The sequence below is a fragment of the Rhineura floridana genome, chromosome 7, assembly GCF_030035675.1.
Source record: "Rhineura floridana isolate rRhiFlo1 chromosome 7, rRhiFlo1.hap2, whole genome shotgun sequence".
Classification (NCBI taxonomy): Eukaryota; Metazoa; Chordata; class Lepidosauria; order Squamata; family Rhineuridae; genus Rhineura; species Rhineura floridana.
In genome coordinates, this window is record NC_084486.1 from 34,548,726 (window position 1) to 34,572,560 (window position 23,835).

Consider the following 23,835-nt stretch of genomic DNA (forward strand, 5'->3'; position numbering starts at 1 on the left):
GTGGTGGCGCCTCAATTTTGCAGAATGCTCTTTCAGCACCATTTGAAGACCTTTTTTTGCAGGAAGGGAGATTGAGGAACTGAAGCAAATAGCTGTGATGAAATGAGGGCCGGCACCAGCCTGCCTTGAGCCCCTTCCGCCCAGGACGAGAACTTCGGAGCCGGCCACGGTCACTCCGCTTCACCTCCGTTTTCTGCTTTTTTGGTTGCCATCAATAAAGATGGCGGCCGAGGTTTCCCGAAGGGGTTGAAGCCTCTGCCGCCGTCTTTATTGATGGCACGCATGCGTGCTACTTGCGCTCGCTGTTGCCATCAACCAAGATGGCGGCAGAGGCTTCAGCCCCTTAGGGAAACCCCGGCCGCCATCTTTATTGATGGCAATCCTGCGCGCGCAGTGCGCGCAGCCGCAAAAAACAGCAGAGGGAAAGGTAGGTGAAGAGGGGGGATGGCGGGCGGCTCGGAAGCTCTTGTCCATCGCGGAAGGGGAGCGGAGGAGCCCCTGTAGCTTCAGGGGCCCTCGGGCCAGTGCCTCACCTGGTTGCCCTTTAGAACCGGCCCTAGGGTTCCCAGGAAAGCCCTTGGGCGGGCTGGGCAGGACCAAGTGGGAGGCTCTTCTTGGGCGGCAGGCCTCGGCCCCTCATTGTTGTTGTTGCGGGAGGGGAGGAGATGCGTCTCCTGCGTCGCTTTCTCCTCGGGAATCCTCGAGCTCCTGTCCGTCCTCCTTAGAAAGAGAAAGAGAGGTCTGGCAATTTAGTCCTAGAAAGGCCTGTAGTTGTGTGTCCGCCTCTTCTCGCCCCCGTGCCTTCCATGGCGCGGGCGGGGAGGAGAGCGCACCACTTAGTTTTTCCCCCCTGTTTTCACTCCGTAAGGCTTTCCCCCCCTTCCCTTCTCATGTGTCCTGTTATTCTGTAGGCTTTATTTGTGTCCGTTCCCTGCCCCCTTCTGTTCAACCAATACAATATTGTGTTTCTGTGTTAGTGAGCTTCCCCTTGCATGCGGTTTACAGCGCAGTTCTATGCATGTTGACTCAGAAACGAATAGTACATATTTTAGTGAAGCTTGCTGTCAGGTGTGCAGGACCTAAGTCTAACTATGTCTGTCTAAACGCACGTTTCCAGTGGATGTTGCGTTTGGCTGTCCTGGTCCTAATTTATTGGAAACTTCCGTTTTTAAGAGATTGATTTTCATCTCTATTATCCTGTGTTGTGTTTGAACACAGCCTCTGTTTCTGCCCCAGGCTCTTGCTTGAATTTAGCTGACTTTTTTTCTGTCAAAGTCTGCATTCTTTTGTACAGTACCTCCCTTCAGGTGTCTTCCTAGATTAGCTATCTTTGATAGTCATAGCGGGAAGACCTGTTCTTTAACTGCGCTACCCTTTTAAAATCTGCCTGGTAGCACAGCTTAACTTCTGTGAATGAATCATTAGCATTGCTGTTGGTAAGGTGACAATCCATATTATGTTGCAGATACATCTGCACCTTGAAATATGAACTTCTAAAAGTTCTTGAAGGTATATTGATTCCAGAAGCATTGGTTATAGCTATGTAATGAAAGTTTGTCACAAATAAAGTTTCCTTATGCATTTACTCAGAACACCCAGATGTTTATTGGCCTGTGACTTATGTGAAATTCTGTGAAACCAAAGGTTGGTTTAATTACTGTACTGTTGTTAACTTCCTTTGTCAAGACATATGATTTGCCACTCTTCCAGGGAGTTCATTTGTTAGAGTTACAGGTTATCACATGGAAAACCAGTCTGTCTAATTTGGTCTATGATTCAGAAATGGACTGTGCATTGAAATATTTTGTGCTATTGTGGCTTTAATGAAACTTTATTTTATTAGGTCACAGTTGTGGAAGACTAAAACAGCAGCAGGGATTTTGTATTTCGCCATGGCTCAGTTCGGAGGACAGAAGAATCCCCCTTGGGCTACCCAGTTTACAGCCACTGCAGTATCTCAGCCAGGTGAGCTTTTCATTATTTCTTAAACAGGAACTATTATCTTAGTTTTAATCTGACATCCTGCAAGGTTTCATATTGTTTTCATAGCAAACAAAAATGAAATGCATGTCAATTTAATAGTTCTGAAAGTTTTAATTGATTAATTGGCTTGATTGAAAAATAGTTTGTTCAGTGAAGTAAATGGTCCTGTTTAACTGGATGGCAGACCTGATTTTTAAAAAATAATTTAATAAATAATTTAATAAATAAAAATCAAAACGATATGTGAATCAAACTGCTCTTTGTAATATATCACTTGGGTTACATATGTTCGAGCAAGTTTTTTAAACATAAAAATGCTACATCTCTTGAAAAGCATGGTTTTCTTCTTTGTTCATAGAGCTTTTGAAGACCTGTTAATTTTTAGGAATTTAGGCCATCAGCTGGATCTTTCCAGCTCTGTTTCAAAGTTTCTGTAACAATTTTAAAATTTTAGAACATGAAGTTCAAGACTAGGAATGCATAGCTAAAGACGTTAGAGCAAGTGATAAGAATGTATTGGCACGGCAAATGATGTGTTGCTTTCGGTTGATGCCTTTAGCTAAGATGGAAATAAAATTGAGCTGAAGTACATTACAAAAGCATGAAGCATTGGTAAAAATTGAGAATAAGCAGTTGTAACTAAGGCCTGAAATTAAATTGTTAATTGAATTACCATTTTTAGACTTTTTCCTCTGCGTATGAGCTGGTGCTCTGCTTCCCACATGTTGACCTATATGCTGTTGCCAAGCCCATATAATGTACATTTTTTGGTTGCCGTGTTTAAGTTTATCTTTTTCCCCATCGCCTCTACCCGTCCCCCATTTGTCAAGTGGCAAAAGGAGGTGCTTGCATAACCTTAAGGTGCACCAGTTTTCAACTCCATTTCTATTACAGGTATATTTTGTCACAATTGTTTGAATAAACATTGACCAATTTGTACTACCTAAATAACAGTGTTATTTTGTTGTTTGATTGCTAGATAGCACATGGATGTATTAAAATGGTTAATAAAGTTATAGCTTGATACATCAGTCAGTATTGCATTTATTTTCCTCAAAATATTTCTTTCCATGGCTTCAAAATATCCAGAAATCTTCCATATTTAGCATCAGATTATTATACTTATCTGCAGCATATTTTAAAATGGTCTGTGATCTGGCTCCATAAGAAGCCCTGGTATCAAATAGGACTCCATACTAAGGAATATAGGAAGCTACCTCCGACTGAGTCAGACCATTAGTCCATCTAAGTCAGTATTGTCTACCCTGACTGGCAGCAGCTCGCTAGGGTTTCAGGCAGGAAATCTTTTTCAGCCCTACCTGGATATGCTGGGGATTGAACCTGGGACCTTCTGCATGCAAGCCAGATCCTCTACAATTGAGCTACAACCCTTTCCCTTACTTAATATACTATAACTGGAGATACCTATTAGCTCTAAAAGTAGATTTTCACTTTTGCTCTCAGTTTTATGTTCAAAGGGAGGAGTTGTTGAAGTTAGACAGCCTTGCTTTGTAATGGTTTGCATAGCTTAGGAAAGGAACTCTCCTCATTCCTGATGGATCATTCATTCTAATATAAGCGCTAATGTAATATTAGCTGGACTGGAGCTGGTAATGCAGTATACTGCCACTGAAAATAAAATAGCTGTGTGATAGTTATAAGGATTGTTTCTTTCCTACATTTTTTAAAACTTGGGTACATCCATACTCTAGAGTTTTGAGCAAAGACAAACAACACATTATTTACAAAGTTCTCACTATGGTAAGGCCATGCTGTGTATTCTTAAATGCTGCAGAAGCATTTTGAGAGCCAGCTAAGATTTAAGGTCACGTATAATTGATGTCTTTATAATAGCTTAGGAGCCAATTACTGATACATTCAGTGAAAGTGAGTTTTAAGGGCTGAATTGTTGCTCATTTTTATATGCCAACTTTTGTCAAAAATTCCAAGGGAAGTTTACAAAAATTAAAACAACTAGAACAAAAAATATACTCAAAACAATCGACAGATAAAAGCACTATTGAAAGTCAAGGGAACAATTTTAAAGTTTTTATTTATTTAAATAGCCAGATCTTTACTGAATGTCTAAAACAGGTGGGGAACCTGTGGTCCTTCAGATGTTGTTGGACTAAACTCCCATCAGCCCCAGTCAGCTTGACTCAACAGTCTGGGATGATGGGAATTGAAGTTCAAGAACATCTGGATAGCCACAGGTTCTCCAACTCTGATCTAAAATTTAGATCAGAGTTACCCCTAGCAAAGTATACTATAACAAACAGGCCTTGCACCTTATAGACTAGTGAGGACCAAGCACCCAAATGAGACTAAACTTTCCCTCAAATGTAACATTACCTTTCCCTGAATGTCTTCCCTCTTCTACCTCTTCACTAGTCCACCACTCTCCTTTGCATATGATGACGGGAAGAATTCCTTCACGCTTTCCATATTCCAATTACCTAAAGACTGCAAACGTATCCTTTTAAAGCAGGGTTGGGAAACCTGTGGCCTTCCAGATGATGTTGAACTCCCATCATCCCTCACCATTAGCCGTGCTGGCTGAGGCTGATGAAAGAATAGGGAGTTCAATAACATCTGGTTCTCCATCCCAGCTTTAACAGCTTCATATATAGAGGCAAGATTTTAATTTACAAAGTAAGAACAGGAGAGATAGTAAGTCCAGCTCAATAGCCGTAGCTGGAAGAACAGAGTTATGATGTCATAATCATATCAGTCCAAGAGGGGAGTGTGCTCAGTCTTTCAACAAGCTTTTCCAGTTTCCAGACAACTTGAAAATATAGGAAGCTGCTTGGACCATCTAGCTCAGTATTGTCTACACTGGCTGGCAGCAGCTCTGCAGGGTTTTGAAAGGAGTCTTTTTCTGAGGGTTACCCCAGATGTGCCAGGGACTGAACCTGGGAACCTTTGCATGCAAAGCATGTGCTCTACTTAAAATACATTTTCATAAAAACTATAACGCCTTCAGTGGTGGTTCTTGTTCTTCTTCCTCAAGGATGGTGAAGCTGTGGCCCTGCAGATGTTGTTGAGACTCCACCTATCATCAGCCCCAGCCATCATATCTAATGATCAAGAATGATGGCAGTTTGTAGTCCAACAGCATCTGGAAGGTCACAGGTTTTCTATCCCTGTTCTACCTATTGATTAATTAAAATATAAGATTTATATTTTATAAATTGCTTATTGGACCTTTACTGGATTGGCTGGGTAATTTGTTAACATTAATAATTTGACATGTCAAACAGTTCAACATGTTCAAGTTTTGGATTAACTATTGCAGAGCTTATTTGTATGTTATGGAGAAACTCGTATCTCCTTGGCCCAATCACAACACTCTAGGCAGGTGGAACTTCCCTTATGAAAGGGGAAAAAAGGTGCTTCACATAGCTGTGAGTTAGAGAAGAGATGTCACTGCATGCAGAGCATCAGTGTTATGACAGAATGAGTAGCACAGCAAGAGTAAAATTACAAGAGGGCTGGAGTTGATTTGGGAACTGTCAAATAATAAAACAAGTCTTGGAGTTACTATAAATAGACTAGGACTCCAAGATCTTTCTTAAGCTAAAGTGGCAGGAGTATTTGGTCTTCTTCATTGGTATTCCCACATGTAAGCAGATTAAGTGTTGAACTTACAGTATGTGTGTAAACTGACATACTGGTCAGATGCATTGTGCCAATAATTGAATGTGATCACCTAAAATTATATAGAAAGGGTATTTAAGGCTATGCACACCTTAATGTGGTGAGGGGGCTTGAGAGTGTTGAGGAAGCTGAGAGTAGTGCCGTCAGGAGTCTAGGCCAAGAGGCTAGACTCCTAGCAGGGGCACCTATGGCGGAATGGTCAAAGCTGAGACACCAGACTAAGATGCATCCAAACTCAGAGGAAGGCAATGGTAAACCACCTCTAAATACCTCTTACCACGAAAACCCTATGAACAGAGTATCCAAAATGCAACACGAGATAGTGCTGGAAGATGAGACCCCCAGGTCAGAAGGCACTCACCGAGCTACTGGGGAAGAACAAAGGACAAGTACGAGTAGCGCTGTGACTAATGACGCAGCTGGATCAAAGCCAAAAGGAAGCCCAGAGGCTGATGCGCACAGTTGCGAAAGGAGAGTCCAGAGTTGTACGACGCACACAATAGGAACATGGAATGTGAGAAGCGTGAACCAGGGAAAGTTAGAAATTGTCAAGCAAGAAATGGAGCATATCGACATTACAATACTTGGTGTGAGTGAATTAAAATGGACTGGAATGGGACATTTTCAATCAGCCAACTACAAAATATTTTATGCAGGAAATGAGAAATAAAGAAGAAACGGGGTTGCTTTAATAGTGAGAAGTGATGTAGCAAAAGCAATTGGGAGCTACAACGCAAGGTCTGAGCGAGTGATATCAATGAGATTTAATGGGAAACCTATTAACATAACCATCATCCAAGTCTATGCTCCAACATCAAATGCAGAAGAAGAAGAATTGGAGAGATTTTACACAGAAGTACAGGAGGAAATTGATCACACACCAAAACAAGATGTGCTGATAATTAGGGGGGACTGGAATGCAAAAGTAGGAAACAGAGAAGAACTAGGAATTGTGGGGAAATGGGGCTTAGGTGACAGAAATGAAGCAGGAGAAAGACTTGTGAAGCCAATGATTTGTTTCTTGCCAACACATATTTTGAGCAACCAAAAAGACGACTGTACATGTGGACATCACAAGATGGTCAATATAGGAATCAAATTGATTATATAATTGGACACAGAAGATGGAGAAGTTCCATACTTTCTGCAAAAACAAGACCAGGAGCATACTGTGGTACAGATCATGAACTGATCGTATCGAAAATCAGAGTAAAGCTAAAGAAGAAGAATAAAGCACTCATGATGCCAAAATACAATTTAAATAACATCCCAGAAGAATATGAAGATCAAATAAGGAACAGGTTTGAGGCTTTAAACTTAGTTGACAGAGAACCAGAACAACTATGGACTGAAGTCAGGGACATTATCAGGGAAGAATGCAAAAAGACAATAACTCTTGTTAAAAAAAGAGAAAGACCACAATGGATGGCTGAAGAAACTCTTAAAATGGTTAAAGAGAGAAGGAAAGGAAAAGGAAAAGAAGATAGAAACACAGTCAGAACCCTAAATGCAACTATACAACGACTAGTACGTAGGGACAAAGAAAACTATTACAATAGTTATTGTATAGAAATAGAAAAGGACAACAAAATGGGAAGAACAAGAGCCCTATTCCAAAAGATTAGAGAAATGAAAGGGAAATTTAAACCACGAGTAGGGATGTTGAATAATCAACAGGGGAACACACTGACAGACCGAGATGAAATAAAAGGAAGATGGAAGCAATACACTGCAGAACTCTGTAAAAGAGATGCAAGGGTGACAGATTCATTCACGGAGGAGCCATATGATGAAGAATGAGAAATTTTAGAATGTGAGGTGAAAGCTGCTCTTAAAAGTTTTGGAAGAAACAAATCACCAGGAATAGATGGCATACCAATAGAGTTGCTACAAGCTACTGAGACTGAATCTGTCCAAATTTTGACAAAACTTTGTCAAGAAATATGGAAAACTAAACAATGTCCCACAGACTGGAAGCATTCTATATGTATCCCACTTCCAAAGAAAGGGAATCCCAGAGAATGGAGTAATTACCGAACTATTGCCTTAATATCCCATGCAAGTAAAGTAATGCTCAAGATTCTACAACAAAGGCTCTTACCATATATGGAGCGAGAAATGCCAGACGTCCAAGCTGGATTTAAAAAGGGAAGAGGCACCAGAGATAATGGATAATGGAATGGACCAAGGAATTTCAGAAGAAAATCACCCTGTGCTTTATAGACTACAGCAAAGCCTTTGACTGTGTAGATCATGAAAAACTATGGAATGCTTTAAAAGAAATGGGGGTGCCACAGCATCTGATTGTTCTGATGCGCAACCTATACTCTGCACAAGAGGCTACTGTAAGGACAGAGGTTCACCATCGGAAAGGGTGTGAGACAGGGTTGTACTTTATCACCCTATTGGTTTAATATGTACGCAGAACATATCATACGGAAAGCGGGATTGGACCAAGATGAAGGAGGTGTGAAAATTGGAGGGAGAAACATCAATAATTTAAGATATGCAGATGATACCATACTCTTAGCAGAAACCAGTAATGATTTGAAACGAATGCTGATGAAAGTTAAAGAGGAAAGCACAAAAGCAGGACTACAGCTGAACGTCAAGAAGACTAAAGTAATGACAACAGAAGATTTATGTAACTTTACAGTTGACAATGAGGACATTGAACTTAAGGATTATCAATACCTCGGCACTGTCATTAACCAAAATGGAGACAATAGTCAAGAAATCAGAAGAAGGCTAGGACTGGGTAGGGCAGCTGTGAGAGAACTAGAAAAGGTCCTCAAATGCAAAGATGTATCACTGAACACCAAAGTCAGGATCATTGAGACCATGGTATTTCCGATCTCTATGTATGGATGTGAAAGTTGGACAGTGAAAAAGGCGGATAAGAGAAAAATCAACTCATTTGAAATGTGGTGCTGGAGGAGAGCTTTGTGCATACCATTGCGAAAAAGACAATTGGGTGTTAGAACAAATTAAACCAGAACTGTCACTTGAAGCTAAAATGATGAAACTGAGGTTATCATACTTTGGACACATAATGAGAAGACATGATTCACTAGAAAAGACAATAATGCTGGGAAAAGCAACAGGGAGTAGAAAAAGAGGAAGGCCAAACAAGAGCTGGATTGATTCCGTAAAGGAAGCCACAGGCCTGAACTTACAAGATATGAGCAGGGTGGTTCATGACAGATGCTCTTGGAGGTTGCTGATTCATAGGGTCGCCATGAGTTGTAATCGACTTGAAGGCACATAACAACAACAGTAGAGACAGGCCCTGAAGCACCCTACGGACAGAAGTGTCATGGCTTACCTGCATATTGATCTGCTTAAAATGTGCACTAGCATTGGTTACTAAATAGATTATTGGGTAAAGACCCATCTTTGCAGCTATGTGTGTTCAGTCCATTGTAGTAAATATGAGCTGTGATATTGTTTGACTCAAGCTAAGCTAAAGTTGAACTTTTCTAAATGTGAACAGCAGCTCCTACCAAAAAAATACATGTGCTAGATACATTGGGGTACAAGAGTCCTTTTCCCACAAGCTCTGGCTTAAGAAAGGAAATCCCTAGTGCCATGGCAAAGTCCATGTTTGACCATGATGTGAGTCCTGCACCCCCCAAAATGTCCTAATGCTTAGCTCTTACATTTTCAGCTGCTCTTGGTGTTCAGCAACCATCCTTACTTGGAGCATCTCCTACGATATACACACAACAAACTGCATTAGCTGCAGCGGGCCTCAGTACTCAGACGCCAACAAACTATCAGCTCACTCAGACAGCTGCTTTGCAACAGCAAGCTGCAGCTGCAGCAGCCGCATTACAGCAGGTAAAGAGAACTATGTATCTGCTGACCACATTTTATATAGCAACATTTAAAAAGCTGATGTGCAGACACTTTTAATAATCTGTTTTGAATTTTTTGTGTTTGAAGTGTTGTTTTGCAAATAAATGTTATATAGTTTTTATGTAGCCATCCACGTCTAGGGCTGTCTTACAGTCATCATAGCCTCTGTTTGGCTTTCTCAGAACATAACATACCCCCAGAAATATGGATACCCTTATAATGGGGATAAACAAGATTTGTTGTCTATCATTTGTTAGTGGCTTTCTCTAACCATGAGTACCCACAGAGATTCAGCAATTGAAAAGTTATGTACTAAATCACAGTTCAGCAAAATCTAGCAATATGCCAAATTTTCACACTTAAAACATTTTGAGAAGAAAAATAGGCTTTCAAGGAATTTGGCAATTCCCTAAGCACATGCACCTACCCTTTAGTGATTTTTCCTATTTCTTAAGTCTGTTCATGAATGTTGTTGTTGTCATCGTCGTCATCATTATGGCTGCTGATATTACTACTAAGTCAGTCAGTTTATACAAAAGTCTCAAAGCAGTTTAACAAGATAAAGTGACCTAACATGATATACTGCTGCTGTGGCCTCATTTTTGGCTCTTCATTATATGATCCTAGCTATTTGGACAGTGTGCAGTGATTGAGATGACCTTATGATTGAATTTGACTACATGATGCTGTCACAGAGGGCAGCACAGCACTCATGTAGCTCTATTCTTGAGGAAAGGAACATACCCATAGCCAAGGCAATTATTCTGACATTCCCTGTCTTGATGGTTTTCTCCTGCACAGCACTGGCAAACAATGACTTTTGCATTGATCCAGCTCTAGTTGGATATAGTTATGTGTGACTAGTTGAAGCAGAATGTAAATGGTAATATGCATCCTATTGGTAGTCACACAATGTGGTTGGACTGCATGTATATACAGATGTTGTCTCCTTCTACTGTTTTTGATGTGATAAACTTCCTAATCTGCATTCTCATGCACATTCTGCTGTAACTAATAACTAATGTAACTAATAAATGATTCAAATAAATGGGAGTGAAGGAGTGTTGGTCTGATTGTCTTGACAACAGGGATGTGTTACCTCTTCCCTTTGACACCCTCACATATTTGCAAAATGGTGTGAAAATTCATGGAAAAGTGGAACCACTTTTAACGGGATGAAAGGGTTTGTGAAGAGCTCCTTCCCATTTTTGGCTCATCACTAATAAAATCATTGCACCCCATCTGTCCTTTATGGTGTAATATAAACTAGGTCATAGCAGGATGAAGTAATGAATATTTAATTTGCAGCTGGTATAACTGAGTTTCATGCTGTAGCACAACTCCTGCTCATTTCAATACATTAGGGATACTTCACAGTAAATTGTACCTAATGTGTGTTAAATCAATTCATTGTTGTGGGGTCTAGCCTGAAGTTTTTGTAACGAGAAATATTTTTCAAGGGAGGCATAATAATATTTTGTCCAGTAGATAAAATATTAAAAATTCAAAGAACAATATGGCTTTTTGTCTTAAACTTTTATTTGTATAGTTTAGTTTGATTTTATTTTATTTACATTTATCTGAGATGGTAATAAAGGAATATCTTTCTTTTTGTGGAGTACTTTCTAGTTATCAATTCTGATTCTGTTTTTCAGCAATATTCACAACCACAGCAGACCCTCTACAGTGTACAACAGCAGGTTTGTTTAATTTGTCTGCACATCGTCAGTCTCTGTTATGTCTGAGCTGAGCCATAGTCTTCTAACTCTTGATGGAAGCCCAAAAGTATATTTTAGATTTGTATAGTTAAGCACAGAAATGAAATGTTGACATTAAATTATGTATAAAACCACTGTTTGGCCGCCAAGATACCTTCTTATTTAACATTGTGTTAGACTGTCTAACAGCCTCCAGTGCTGGTCAGGTAAAAATAGGTTATGTTGCATGAAGGCATACTTCTATCATGGTAGGGGATTCAGCAAATAAAACAAAGAATCTGGTGTACAATTAGTTTCCTGTATCTAGGATGGCCTCCTTTACTTCAGAATAAGTGTTTGCTACATACAATGCATGAATCTTAGATTTTTACAAGCCATGTCCTATATTTTCCCTCAGCATCACATCAAACTGGACACTTTTTAAAATTCCATTATTAAATATATGCTATCAGAGTTGTAAGATAATATACCTTATATCAATATCAAAGTTCTAAAACAAATGTCTTCCCTGCCTATTAAACTCCCAGCATATCTTTCCTACCAAAAGAGTTACCTTCAAGATGTACTCCATTGTTTGGGACAAAGTGGTGTAACTAATTTCACATAGTGGATCATATCCAGCACTGCTGTTCCACTAGCCCAAGGGACTTCCGTTTGTGCAACAGAACTTTCCCTTCCTCTCCCCTGCAACCCACCATGCATTCTCAAAATCTGCTCCAGAGGGTTGGAGGACCCTCTGAAGCAGTTCTTAAGGGCATGCCGGGAGAGGAAGCAGTCCTGTTTGAGCAGAACTCTGCATATGTAGCATTGGATACAATCCTGTGTGTGCAAATTGCTGTCTCCTTATACTTGAGTTTTTGTACTGAACTGTAATGACGAATCTTGGTTGTTCTATTAGAGGGCAACTTGTTAAATTATCAGCAGTCAAAAAAGTGCATTTGCAGGATTCTTTGAGGAAAATAATAAAGAGACATGAGTAAAGCAATACGGGAAGTGGATTTTCCCCTCCACTTCATCTATTGTCCTGGCCACTGATACAGGGATCGATTGTTCTTACTTTATCCTTCATATCACATCTTCCCACTAAACTGCATCCAGTGGGGCAATTCAGAATGGGGCACAAATGGAGGCACATCATAAGTTAGAATTTGTTGGTGGGATAACTATATTGATGCTGTTGGAAAGTGCTTCCAAGGAGCTGTCTTTGGGCAAGTTTGGACAAGAGAATTTGTCTACAGCTGCTTCAGGGCTTTCATTTATAGATTGTTTTATCCTATATTATATAAACGTAGCAATCCAAACCCTGTCCACTGACTGGCAGGGTTTTATGGAGTGATGGAGCCACCGCTGCACCTGCAGCCCTGCCACATACAGTGGTTGGGACAGAAGATGTGTGATGAGGACGATGGCTGTGACAGCCTGTAACTAGAGCAGCAGTTGGGCCCACTGCCATGACATGATAGTGGAACTGGCTGAAGATCCAACAGATCCTAGGCCAGCTCAGCCCTTCCCCATCTCCAGAATGCTCAGTTTCACGGCGTTCTGCTGGCTCCTGCTGTTGGGGATCCCTTTAGTAGCACTTACGCCCACCCATTCAGCAGGCAGAGGGGGGAGCTTCATAGTGGTGAAGTAATGCTTGGTTCGTTGTGGTGGTAGCCAGTGGGAGGCCTGCAGAGCTAGGCAGAGGAGGACACCTCCACCTAATCCATCCCCTCCAAGCCTGGCACAAGAGGAGTTTACATTGCTCTCCAAATGAGTAAAGCTAACTTACAAAAACTATGAAAGTGAATATTGTACAGATAAGTAGCATGCTAGAATGCATGTGTAAGCAATCATGAAAACATTTTGCAGCTGCTTCTCAAAGATGTAAACATGGCTAAAGAGGAAACTGAACTTACACAAAGTGTAAAAACTAATTCATGATCTTATTTATTTTTTTAAGTTACAGCAACCTCAGCAAACTCTTTTAACCCAGGTTAGTTTTCATTGAACCTTTTATCATTGTATAACAAATCCACCTGTATGCTTATCAGTTTTGATTTACTTTAAAAATTTAAACATATTGGTACCTTTATGATGTCTATGTAATACAAACAATTGGCAATTCAGTCCAGTGTGATTTTGATTAATCTCTTTTTGATGGTTAGGTTTCTTCTCATGTGTAAGTACTGTTGTAGTTTTAGAAATAGAGAGAAATCATAATTTCATGTAATTAGGAGTATTTCTTTTGCATAATTGGTTTTGGCTTGTGCTGATGCTTTTAAAGTTTTTAATTATTTACAGGCCAATCTACTTGAAATCAATTGAACTTCCAAATGTGCATGCTTAAGACTGCAGTCCTAGGCACACTTGCCTGGGAGTAATTCCATTAAATACATTGGAATTTACATCTGAGTGGACTTGCATAGGATTAGTTACTTGAAGGACAGAAAAGCAAAATACTTATTCACAGTGTGCTAGTCCTTCAGAAGAGGATTTAAAAAAAAATAGTGTGCAGTACTCTGGGAGCGGGGGGATGCAAAACAACTAAAGTAATGGAAACAAGCAGAAAAAATAGGTTATTGAAAAGATAGTTGGCATGAATAAAATAATAGAAGCTAAATTTGAAATATGAAAATGTTCTTACTTGGAAAACATTTGATTATAAAGAAACAGAAAAACAGTATCTGCTTCCAGATCATGATTGATGTTGGTTCAAAGCCCTTTCTGCACTTTGATGTGCATGTGCTTCTTTCTTGATTAAGGTTATCCCTCTTTATAAAAATACAAATAAGCCTGTAGTTTGAGGAAATTATTTGGAAGAAATGACTGCCATTGTAAGTAGGTGGGGTATCTGATGTACTTGTTGACCCAGCTGTGCAACTGCAGTTTGCTAGGGAAAAGGCTAGTTCTAACCATTTTCCTTACCCCCAGTGCAAAATACTGTAGCTTTTATACATTTCTTACAGTGAACCTTTAGTTCAAAATAATTTTTCAGAATGTATTCAATATTATCTGTGTCATTTAGAAGAATGTAAATGCTTACATAATTTTCTGCTTCATTTTGCATGCAGCCAGCTGTGGCACTGCCAACAAGCCTTAGCCTATCTAGTCCTCAGCCAGCAGCACAGATAACTGTTTCTTATCCAGCACCTCGATCAAGTCAACAGCAGAGCCAACCACAGAAGCAGCGTGTCTTTACTGGAGTAGTTACCAAGCTACATGATACTTTTGGTTTTGTTGATGAAGATGTATTCTTCCAGCTCAGGTAGGTTAATTCTACCATCTGTAGATAAATGGTGGTACTAGTTAAATACATTGGACACAATACAGAGAGATGATTTTATTGGACCCCATTTTATCATCGTGAAAGGCCTGGATAGGCCCAAAATAAGTTTGGAGGTTTTTTAATGTGTTCAAAGCTGTTAATATACATTCTTTGTAGTCCTTGCAAAACAGATGTACCCAGAGTATCTCGAGCCATCTAATAATGTGACCATTTTTATTATTGCAGTGCTGTAAAGGGGAAGAGTCCTCAAGTGGGAGACAGAGTTTTGGTAGAAGCAACATATAATCCTAATATGCCTTTCAAATGGAATGCACAAAGAATACAGACACTACCAAATCAGGTATATGCAGCTGTTCAGTCTGACTCTTGTTGGCACCTTTAGCTTAAAGCTCATTCACAAGGTGTTCCCTTTCCCCCCCATTAGAACCAGACTCAAACTCAGCCTTTACTCAAGACTCCTCCACCTGTACTTCAGCCTATTGCACAGCAGACTGCATTCAGTGTTCAGCCGCAGCCGCAGCCACAATCGCTGTTGCAAGCACAAATATCAGCAGCTTCTATTACACCTTTGCTTCAGACACAGCCACAGCCTTTGTTACAGCAGCCACAGCAGAAAGGTATTCCCTCAATACATGACATTTATTGTCGTCTGTTAATACTAGATGTTGTCCTTTTTTAAAAAAAATACAGAAGACTATAACTGGCTTAAGAATAGCAAGCCTGTATTGTCTTCAGCTTACATTGTAACTGTATTGCAAGAGGCTGCATTCAGAAGTCGGAACAAACCATGATGGGAGCCTCAGGCTTGCATATTTTCCATCCACTCTACCCACCCACCCACCGGGGGTGGTGGTTAAAGCTTCCAGTTGCAGTTTGTAACCACAATTTCCAATTTTATCCTATTATGGGAAACTGTGTTTGTACAAACCATAGTTAGTTAATCAGGTTTAGTTCTAATATAACTAGCAGCTAGCAATAACGTTGTGTAAGCCACACCTTCATGCATTCAGATGAAATGAGAAACTGTATTTTGTTACAAACTACAATGGAAAGGTTTAAATCTCCCCTCATGTGTGAAGGGTGGGGATGGAGGTCACTACAGGACATTCTTATTAAACTATGTTATTGTTGCATTGGAATATGACCAGAGAGAATACAAAACTTCTCTGTAGGATCCAGCCACACATGTTGTGAACAAGGTTCTCTGTATGGACGTTTTATTTGCAGCTATGGTCTTCGTAAAAAATGAAATGGCATAATGGCTAAACTGGTTTTGTGTTGCCTGATAGTATCCCCCCCTCTGTGTGTGTATTAACATCACCTAAAGAATTGCAAAGATTAACGATTCAAAATTGGAATGTTTAATGGTACTTTATTTGGCTCTGTAACTTTTTAGTAGTTACATTTGAAACCGCAACCTATGCTTGAGGTCAGGTCCGATGCTCCATCCTTGTAAAGAACAAAAATGAGCCCCTCCAAGGGCCTTCATTAGAAACAACAAGGTACCCCTGGAAAATCTTCTAGCACCAAACTTCTTAATTGCTTCATGATTACTTCTTGGCTAAAATAGGTTGGCATAGGTTGACTACTCGCAAATTGAGTAGTTCTGTGAATGGGTAAATGAGAAAGCTGGGCTTCATCCGTATTGCACTTCAGGAGAGTCTCTTTGGTGTTCTACACAGCCATATAATTTGGATTATTAAGATACTGTTGATTATTTGGATTTTACTTGAGTAATTTGTACTTAAGTCATCTGAACTAGGAAGTTATCTAGTTGTTTTATAAAATTCACTTTGCCTGCATATTCTTTCTTAGGGTCTCCTTCCACTCTGTGAACTTTGTATTTCCTTACACTATTTCTCAAGCCCAGTGTTTGACAATTGACACAATTGCATGCTGTTACCTGGTCTCGTACATATTCCCTTGAGTATTGTTGTTCAGTCTTCTTTCCTACAGCTTGACCCTAAAGCAGACCTCTTTTCCTCTGCTGCAGAGAACTGTGGATTGCACAGATGATGAGAGCAACATTTATGTGTTGTATGTGTGGCAGTATATGGCAGGCTTTAGGATATCTGCACCTTAAGGCATTGCCCTCTCACAGTGCCTAATGGGGCAGTCATTGCATTGGTACAGCAGCAGAAATAATAGATTGTGGATGATTTCAGGGCCAGTTCAGAATACATGGCAAATAGATGTCCCTTTTTCCTGATCAAGTGTGTCCTTGTGAACATCTGTAATGTACGAAGGAGCACTGCATGTCTCTGGATGCTTATGATTAGCAATGATTTTCCAACATGTGGCCACTGTCTGATTACATACACATGCTTCCCTTTCAAATACTGAGAAGTGTTAACCAGGAGGCATGTGGTGGCCAAATAACAAACTGCTTGCCGCAAAGTGAGGATTGGCCCTGAGAATAAAAAGTCATAGCAATATTTTGTTGAAATGCACATGGATTTTTATCTTCTATTACTTGAAATTGAATGAGTTGAGTCAAAACCTTCCACAAGTTAACATTTTCAGAGTAATGGAGGTTTAATCTTTGTAATAAAGTCTAGGACCATTTGTTCAAATTGTGTTATTTTCCTCCAGTTGTATCAAAGTGATAATAGCTGTATATCCCAGTATGATGAGGCTTTCAGTGAGGAGGTGAAGTTTCAGTCTTCTTGCCTACATTTTGAAGAGATAAACGAATGCATCCTATTGGGCTAAATATGAGGAATTTTCCCATAATCACTTAATAACAATAGGCACAAACAACAGGTTATTAACTGATTACTGGATTGTTAACACATTCATTCCTGCAGAATATTGAGCAATAGTTGTAGGAACATCCCACACACAAAAAAGCATTAAAACTGATAGTCCATCAAATACATTAAATTTTTGTGTTATAATTTGCTTATTGATATGAAAATTGCTTAAGGCCATGTGGGTTTTTTCCCTCTCCTAGCTGGTTTGCTACAGCCCCCTGTTCGAATAGTTTCACAGCCTCAGCCAGCGCGGAGATTAGATCCACCACCTAGATTTTCAGGACGGAATGACAGAGGAGACCCCATGACTAACAGAAAAGATGACAGAAGGTATGATACAAAATTTCTACCCAATTTTCTATACATAATAGAATAATTTAAATATTTGAAGTTTGGATGTAAGTACTATGCAATTTTGTTAATGATGTTGGAGAATGGAAATTCCATATGTATTGAAGTTTGGTGCTCTTGGTAATAAGCTTGTCGGCTCTATGTTGATAATAGCAGAGGCTAACATGAGACATTTATATTTCATACATGATGAAGTCGTGAGAGGGAGCGTGAGAGACGTAGGTCACGGGAAAGATCACCTCAGAGAAAACGTTCTCGAGAGAGATCACCTCGACGAGAGAGGGAAAGATCACCCCGAAGGCCCCGGCGTGTTGTTCCCCGTTATACGGTGCAGTTTTCCAAGTTCTCATTAGACTGGTATGTTGTCTTGGTGGTAAACTGCATTTTCATCTTTATTTATAGAAATAGTCTTACTGCTGTAAAATAAGCAAGCATTAGAGAAACCCAAGAGACTGAAACATAGCTTAGTTTTTGTTGACTTTGAAGTCAACTTTGAAATGTGACACACATTATCTTACTTGAATTTTGATCTCTTCCTATCCCCATCCACTGTATAAGCATTCAGAATATTCTGTGCAAATTAAGGAGATGTGCTTTTAAAAAATTCTAGCCATACGATCCCCATTTTTATATTGTACATTTTACAAGAGCAAGGGATGGCTGCAGACATTGTGCAGGAATATTGGGGCAAGGTATGTTGCAAAGTGAAAAATTGAAGGGGCTTATGTGGCAGTAAGGCATTAAATGCTAGTGATATACTACAAATTGGGTTCATTGCTCAGCACCTTGAGACTCTCAACTGTAGTTTAAAAAGAACAAGTTTCTAATCCTTAAGGGTGTGAAAGGAATGTGGATGCTTGAGGAAAAGGGGGTCTTTTCATTACTTGTATAGGCTGTAGAATTGTTGTGATGCAGAAAATGTTAGTATTTTAATATAAGATACTTTAAAAGTATTTGCAGGTTGTCAAGACAAAGTAGGGAGATTTTACGCAACCTGTCTGTATCTTACCAGTGCCTAATGAGGGCTGGACTATAGTAACTTGTGGTGGAACAGCTTGCTCTGAAATAAAAATGTAGTTGTTTTCTTGTTGGCTGATTAGAACAGTTTACAATTTTTTGAGATTTCTGATTCTTGATTAAAGTGTGATAGATTTGTTCTAACTGTCAAGATAGGAAAGTACTTTAACTTCTACTACAAATGACTGTTGTGAGTCTTGATTTTTGTTTTGTTTCAAAATTTGCAAAACAATATTGTTAGTATGCTGTTCTATTTTGTGGTATTATGTACTTACATTTATGTTTTTAATGTGTTGTAAGTCACCTGGAGACCTTAGAGTAACGAGCAGCTAACAAGTCTGATAATAAACAGTTTGGGAGAATCTTTTGACAAACAGCTAAGCTAATTGCACACTAATAACAGTTGACAGACCTCCTCAAAAGTCCTCAAAGGCTGGCTTTTAATTTTCCAAACAACTGTGCAGTGTCTCAGCTATCCCCAGCCCATTGGACACAACTCAGGGAAGCTCTTGAGCCTTGAGGAGCTTTGCAGACTCTGAGCATGTCTGATCAAAGTCAGGAGGTTCCCTGATACAAACAAGCTGAAGTTTATGCCAAGTCCCTTTTTATGTACAACCTGAGGGTCTCTTTCCCCCACTCATCCCAAACTCATGTGGCTCTAGTTAGAGGGGCTAATACAGGGCTGTTGCCTCTCATATGAGCTAGAGATTGTACAGTTTCTTTGCTCCTAGGACTCAGGTGTTTCCTTGAGCTCTGCCCAGCATGTTTGCTCAGTGGTTGCACAGTTTTCTGGAGCCTTAAAAACCAGCCTTTGGGAGTTTTTGCACAGCTCTATATAAACTCTGATATATATAGAGGACTTGGATTAAAAGTAGACAGTGTTTCAAGGAGCAAACTCATTCAGAATGGAGCTGCTTTCAATCATGTCAAAAGTAAAAACAAAATTAAAAAGACTGTTTCAGCTCTAGTTCTACACATTACTGCAGCTTTGCTTTTTAAGCTTAGTATCTTTTTTTGTTCTGAAATATATCTTATTGTTTAAAGCCTTAGCTGTGATATGATGGAACTAAGACGGCGATATCAGAATTTGTACATCCCAAGCGACTTCTTTGATGCTCAGTTTACATGGGTGGATGCTTTTCCCATGTCAAGACCATTCCAGCTGGGAAACTACTGTAATTTTTATGTCATGCATAGAGAGGTAGATCCTTTGGATAAGAACACTTCTGTCCTTGATCCACCAGATGCTGATCATCTTTACAGCGCAAAGGTATGTCTGACATTCTAAATAGTCACCCTTGTGTTGGAATATTTGAAAATGGGAATAGTTTCGCAGAAGTGTTCCTGCTTTCCACATATATTTTCAGTGATGTTTCCTTTGCCACACATCTTGACTTAACTGAGCATAAGCTCAATTAGACCAGATTTAGTTTCAGTTCTTTTTCAAAGTGGTTCTAAACTACCAACCTGTAAAAGAAGAATTTTTCTGTGCTATAGCCTTCTAAGGTCTCTTTAGTTGGGCCCTTGATTCATGTTCTGTGTGCTTAAAATCTTTGGAAGATTGTGACTTAAATTGTAACATCTTTATGAGCATTCAGAAGCCTTGGGCCTGCAGACTACTTGCTAATTTAGACATGGTTTATTTTGTGCTTTGAATGTGTTAGAGGCCATTAGAAATTGAACATAAGGTGATAATGTCATTGAAAGTTTTAGACATTGAACCCTCTTTAATTTTAAATATTAGTCTGGTTGCCCTGATGGATGACCTTTATTTGGAGAAGGACAGGGGGACTGCAACCCTGTTATTCTTAGTTGATCTCTCAGCGGCTTTTGATACCGTTAACCATGATCTCCTTCTGGGCCGACTTGGTGAGATGGGTATTGGAGGCACTGTTTTACAGTGATTCCGATCCTATCTCCAAGGTCACTCTCAGAGAATAGTATTGGGTGACTGTCTTTCGGCCCCCTGGCAGTTGTGCTGTGGGGTGCCGCAGGGTACCATCTTGTCTGCCATGCTGTTTAACATCCATATGAAGCCCTTGGGAGCGGTCACAGGAGATTTGGGGTGTCAGCAGTATGCTGACGATACCCAGCTCTATTTCTCTATAACATCTGAATCGGGAGAGACCGTGCAAACCCTGGACTGCTGCCTGGACTGGATGAGGGCCAATAAGCAGAGTCTGAATCCTAGCAAGATGGAGGCGCTGTGGGTTGGTGGTTCCCGAGTTTGGATAATTGGTCAGTTGCCTCCTTTGGATGGGTTCGTACGCCCTCTGAAAGAGCAGGTTCATAGTCTGGGGGTGCTCCTGGATCCATCTTTGTCGCTAGAGGCACAACATAGGAAACAGACCTTTTTCCTTTTCCTTTAGTGTGCACCACCTACGCTGTGGAATTTCTTCCCCTTAAATATTAGACAGGCACCATCTCTGTTATCTTTTCGGCGCCTATTGAAGACCTTTTTCTTTCAACAAGCCTTTTGAGACCTTATCCCAATCTGTGTCTGTGTTGGAATTGCTTTTTAATATGTTCTTAAACCTTCTTTTTAAAATATTTGTAATCTTAGACTATGTTTTGAAAGCTTTTTTAAAGAAATGTGTTTAAGGATGTTTTGTTTTAATGTATTTTAAGGTTTGTTTTTATGATGTTTTAAAGTTTTTAGTGCTTTTGTTTGCTGCCCTGGGCTCATGCCGGGAGGAAGGGCGGGATATAAATCAAATAATAAATAAACAAAATAGTCCCATTGAGTTCAGCAATTCAGTGTGAAATACCGAGCTTTGAATAATAGCTTCTTTACATTATCTTGTCTATTGCTTGTCTTACTTCTTTAAAAGGTTATGCTCATGGCCAGTCCTAGCATGGAAGATCTGTATCACAAATCATGTGCTCTTGCTGAAGATCCACAGGAGGTCCGGGATGGTTTTCAACATCCTGCTAGACTTATAAAGGTAAAAAATGCATTTCTTACAAACCAACAAAATGGGGGGGGGAAAGTGCTGTAAAATTAGTGCAGGTACAAGATTTCAGCATGGTTTTCCTTCTCCCATCCTTATACAAGAGTCCCAGTAGTCTTCCGTCCAGGTTATTAACAGGTTTGCATGTGTTTTTGTTTCAGCAATGCTGAAGCATCTGGTGGTTCTTTTTAAAAATGGTCTTGGATCCATTCTTGCATTAGCGGAAAGCCCTTTACTTTACTCTGTGAGATTTTGTTCACACAACAGAACCTTTAGACCCAAGTCAGTAAGGTGCTATTTATGTCTTGAAAACCAAGAACATTACACCAAAAAATGTTATGTATTCTTTTTCTTAAACACGCTAAAATCAACAGTGTAATCCTATGCATATTTACTGAGAAGCAAGCTTCCCTTGTATTCATGGAAATTATTTTCAAGGAAGTGCAAAGGATTGCAAGCTAAATTGCTTCTTATATCTTTGCCTAAATAATTTTGAACTCCCAAAGTTATGTCAGTGTAACTTACAAGGACCTTTTAAACAGTACTATAAGCCCATGATTTTACACTACAGGATATTGTTTTAATCTGTTGCATATGATGTTTTTTATATGATGACAAACTTTGCTCAGAAGTCTTGCAAGATTAATGAGTAATGATGTTTAAACCTATTCCATTACTGAAATGCACTGTGGAAAAAGAAAAGCTGAACTCATTCTTGAACAAGACTTAGGCTGTAAACCTGTACTCTTATTACCTAGGATCACACCCATTGAACTCAAAGGGTCTTGCTTCAGAGTAGGTGTGTATAGGTTTATGCTGCCGTACTTGCAGATTTGGGGATAACTACTTGTGATGGCTTGTAAACTAAGGGGTGTATAATTGCAATGAGTTGTATCCAGTGCTGTACATGTATGAGCAGAACAGTCTTCATCTTCCTCTCCTCCTTCAAGTCGTCCACATGCCTTCAAAATCTGCTCTGGATAATTGGAGGCTCCTCTGAAGCAGATTTGTGAGATATGTGGGAAGCTGCAGGCAATTCAGGAGAAGAAGTTGAAATCTCATTGCATGTGGAAATTTGTGCAAAATAGGATTCCACCCAATGCTTTGCAGTTTGGGGAATCTTTTTTTTCTAGACAGAGAAGTGTGCTAAGTAGCCTTTTCTTGTCTAGTTTTTAGTGGGTATGAAAGGTAAAGATGAAGCCATGGCTATTGGTGGACACTGGTCTCCCTCACTGGATGGACCTGACCCAGAGAAGGACCCATCTGTGCTGATTAAAACTGCTATCCGTTGTTGCAGAGCTCTAACAGGAATTGATTTAAGTGTATGCACACAATGGTAAGTACTACATTCTTAAAAATATTTTGATGAAATAACAGCATGCTTAAAATCCTCATGAAAGTAATTTTGGCAAAATCAATCCCTTCCTTTCTTTATCAGCAGCCTGTAGCTGTGTAGGTAAACTACTCAAAGTGATATCCTAGTTGACAGCGCAAATGTGGTTTTGGTGCCAAAAGGTTTGAAAAACAATGGACTTTAAAATAATGTATTTGTTGTTTGAATTTTACAATGCTTGTATGTTAAAATATTTTTCATTTCACGCATAGCTGGAGGAGATCGTCAAGGAAACTTCATTTCATTATTTTCGTATTTATAAATAATTAGATGTTTGAGGCAGCCATATTTTCTCTTGGTAGATTTGCTACTTGTGTATTAACTACCTATTGATCACTTTGTAAATGAACACTGCTTTACACCAAATTTAAAAGATGGTTCCATGTTTATCTTTATCCCCCCCAAAATCAGACCAAATGGCACAGATTTATGCAAAGTGGAAAATTCATTCCCTTCAGCTGTTAGTATTAAACTTAGTCCCTAACAGATGTCTTAAAATACGTTGTACACAAGCTTTTTCAAAGAGAACATACGGCTTTCATATTTTTTTCTTTAAAAAAATTCAGGTTGTCGCGGCAAAGTTGCTTTACTTGATGTGCTACAGTGATCTAGGCTCTGTAAAATGTATTGTAGAATTTTTTTTCCAACATGCTTCTTCCCTTGCAACAGGTACCGTTTTGCAGAGATTCGCTACCATCGCCCTGAGGAGACCCACAAGGGGCGTACGGTTCCAGCTCATGTGGAGACAGTGGTTTTATTTTTCCCGGATGTTTGGCATTGCCTTCCCACCCGCTCAGAGTGGGAAACCCTCTCCCGAGGATACAAGCAGCAGCTGGTCGAGAAGCTTCAGGGTGAACGCAAGGAGGCTGATGGAGAACAGGCACTG

The 23,835-nt window shown here is 39.7% G+C and overlaps 1 protein-coding gene and 1 non-coding gene across 4 annotated transcripts in view; both read left to right on the top strand.

Moving 5' to 3' along the window:
- Positions 1–383: 383 nt before the first annotated feature.
- Positions 384–23,835, top strand: part of CCAR1 (cell division cycle and apoptosis regulator 1) — a 38,821-nt gene continuing 15,369 nt past the window's right edge. Inside the window, exons 1-14 of one of the 3 annotated variants that reach the window (XM_061635189.1) lie at positions 384–427; positions 1,844–1,965; positions 9,308–9,480; positions 11,154–11,198; positions 13,159–13,191; positions 14,270–14,463; positions 14,710–14,824; positions 14,909–15,101; positions 17,438–17,567; positions 17,784–17,945; positions 19,650–19,875; positions 21,437–21,550; positions 22,726–22,892; positions 23,619–23,829. In XM_061635189.1, coding sequence (XP_061491173.1) covers positions 1,893–1,965; positions 9,308–9,480; positions 11,154–11,198; positions 13,159–13,191; positions 14,270–14,463; positions 14,710–14,824; positions 14,909–15,101; positions 17,438–17,567; positions 17,784–17,945; positions 19,650–19,875; positions 21,437–21,550; positions 22,726–22,892; positions 23,619–23,829 — 1,836 coding nt within the window. In that variant the 5' untranslated portion in view covers positions 384–427; positions 1,844–1,892. The other 2 variants (XM_061635188.1, XM_061635190.1) reach the window with 2 other exon arrangements.
- LOC133389896 (small nucleolar RNA SNORD98) lies at positions 22,204–22,267 on the top strand. The gene has a single exon (XR_009764202.1). It is a non-coding gene; the product is annotated as a small nucleolar RNA SNORD98 (small nucleolar RNA).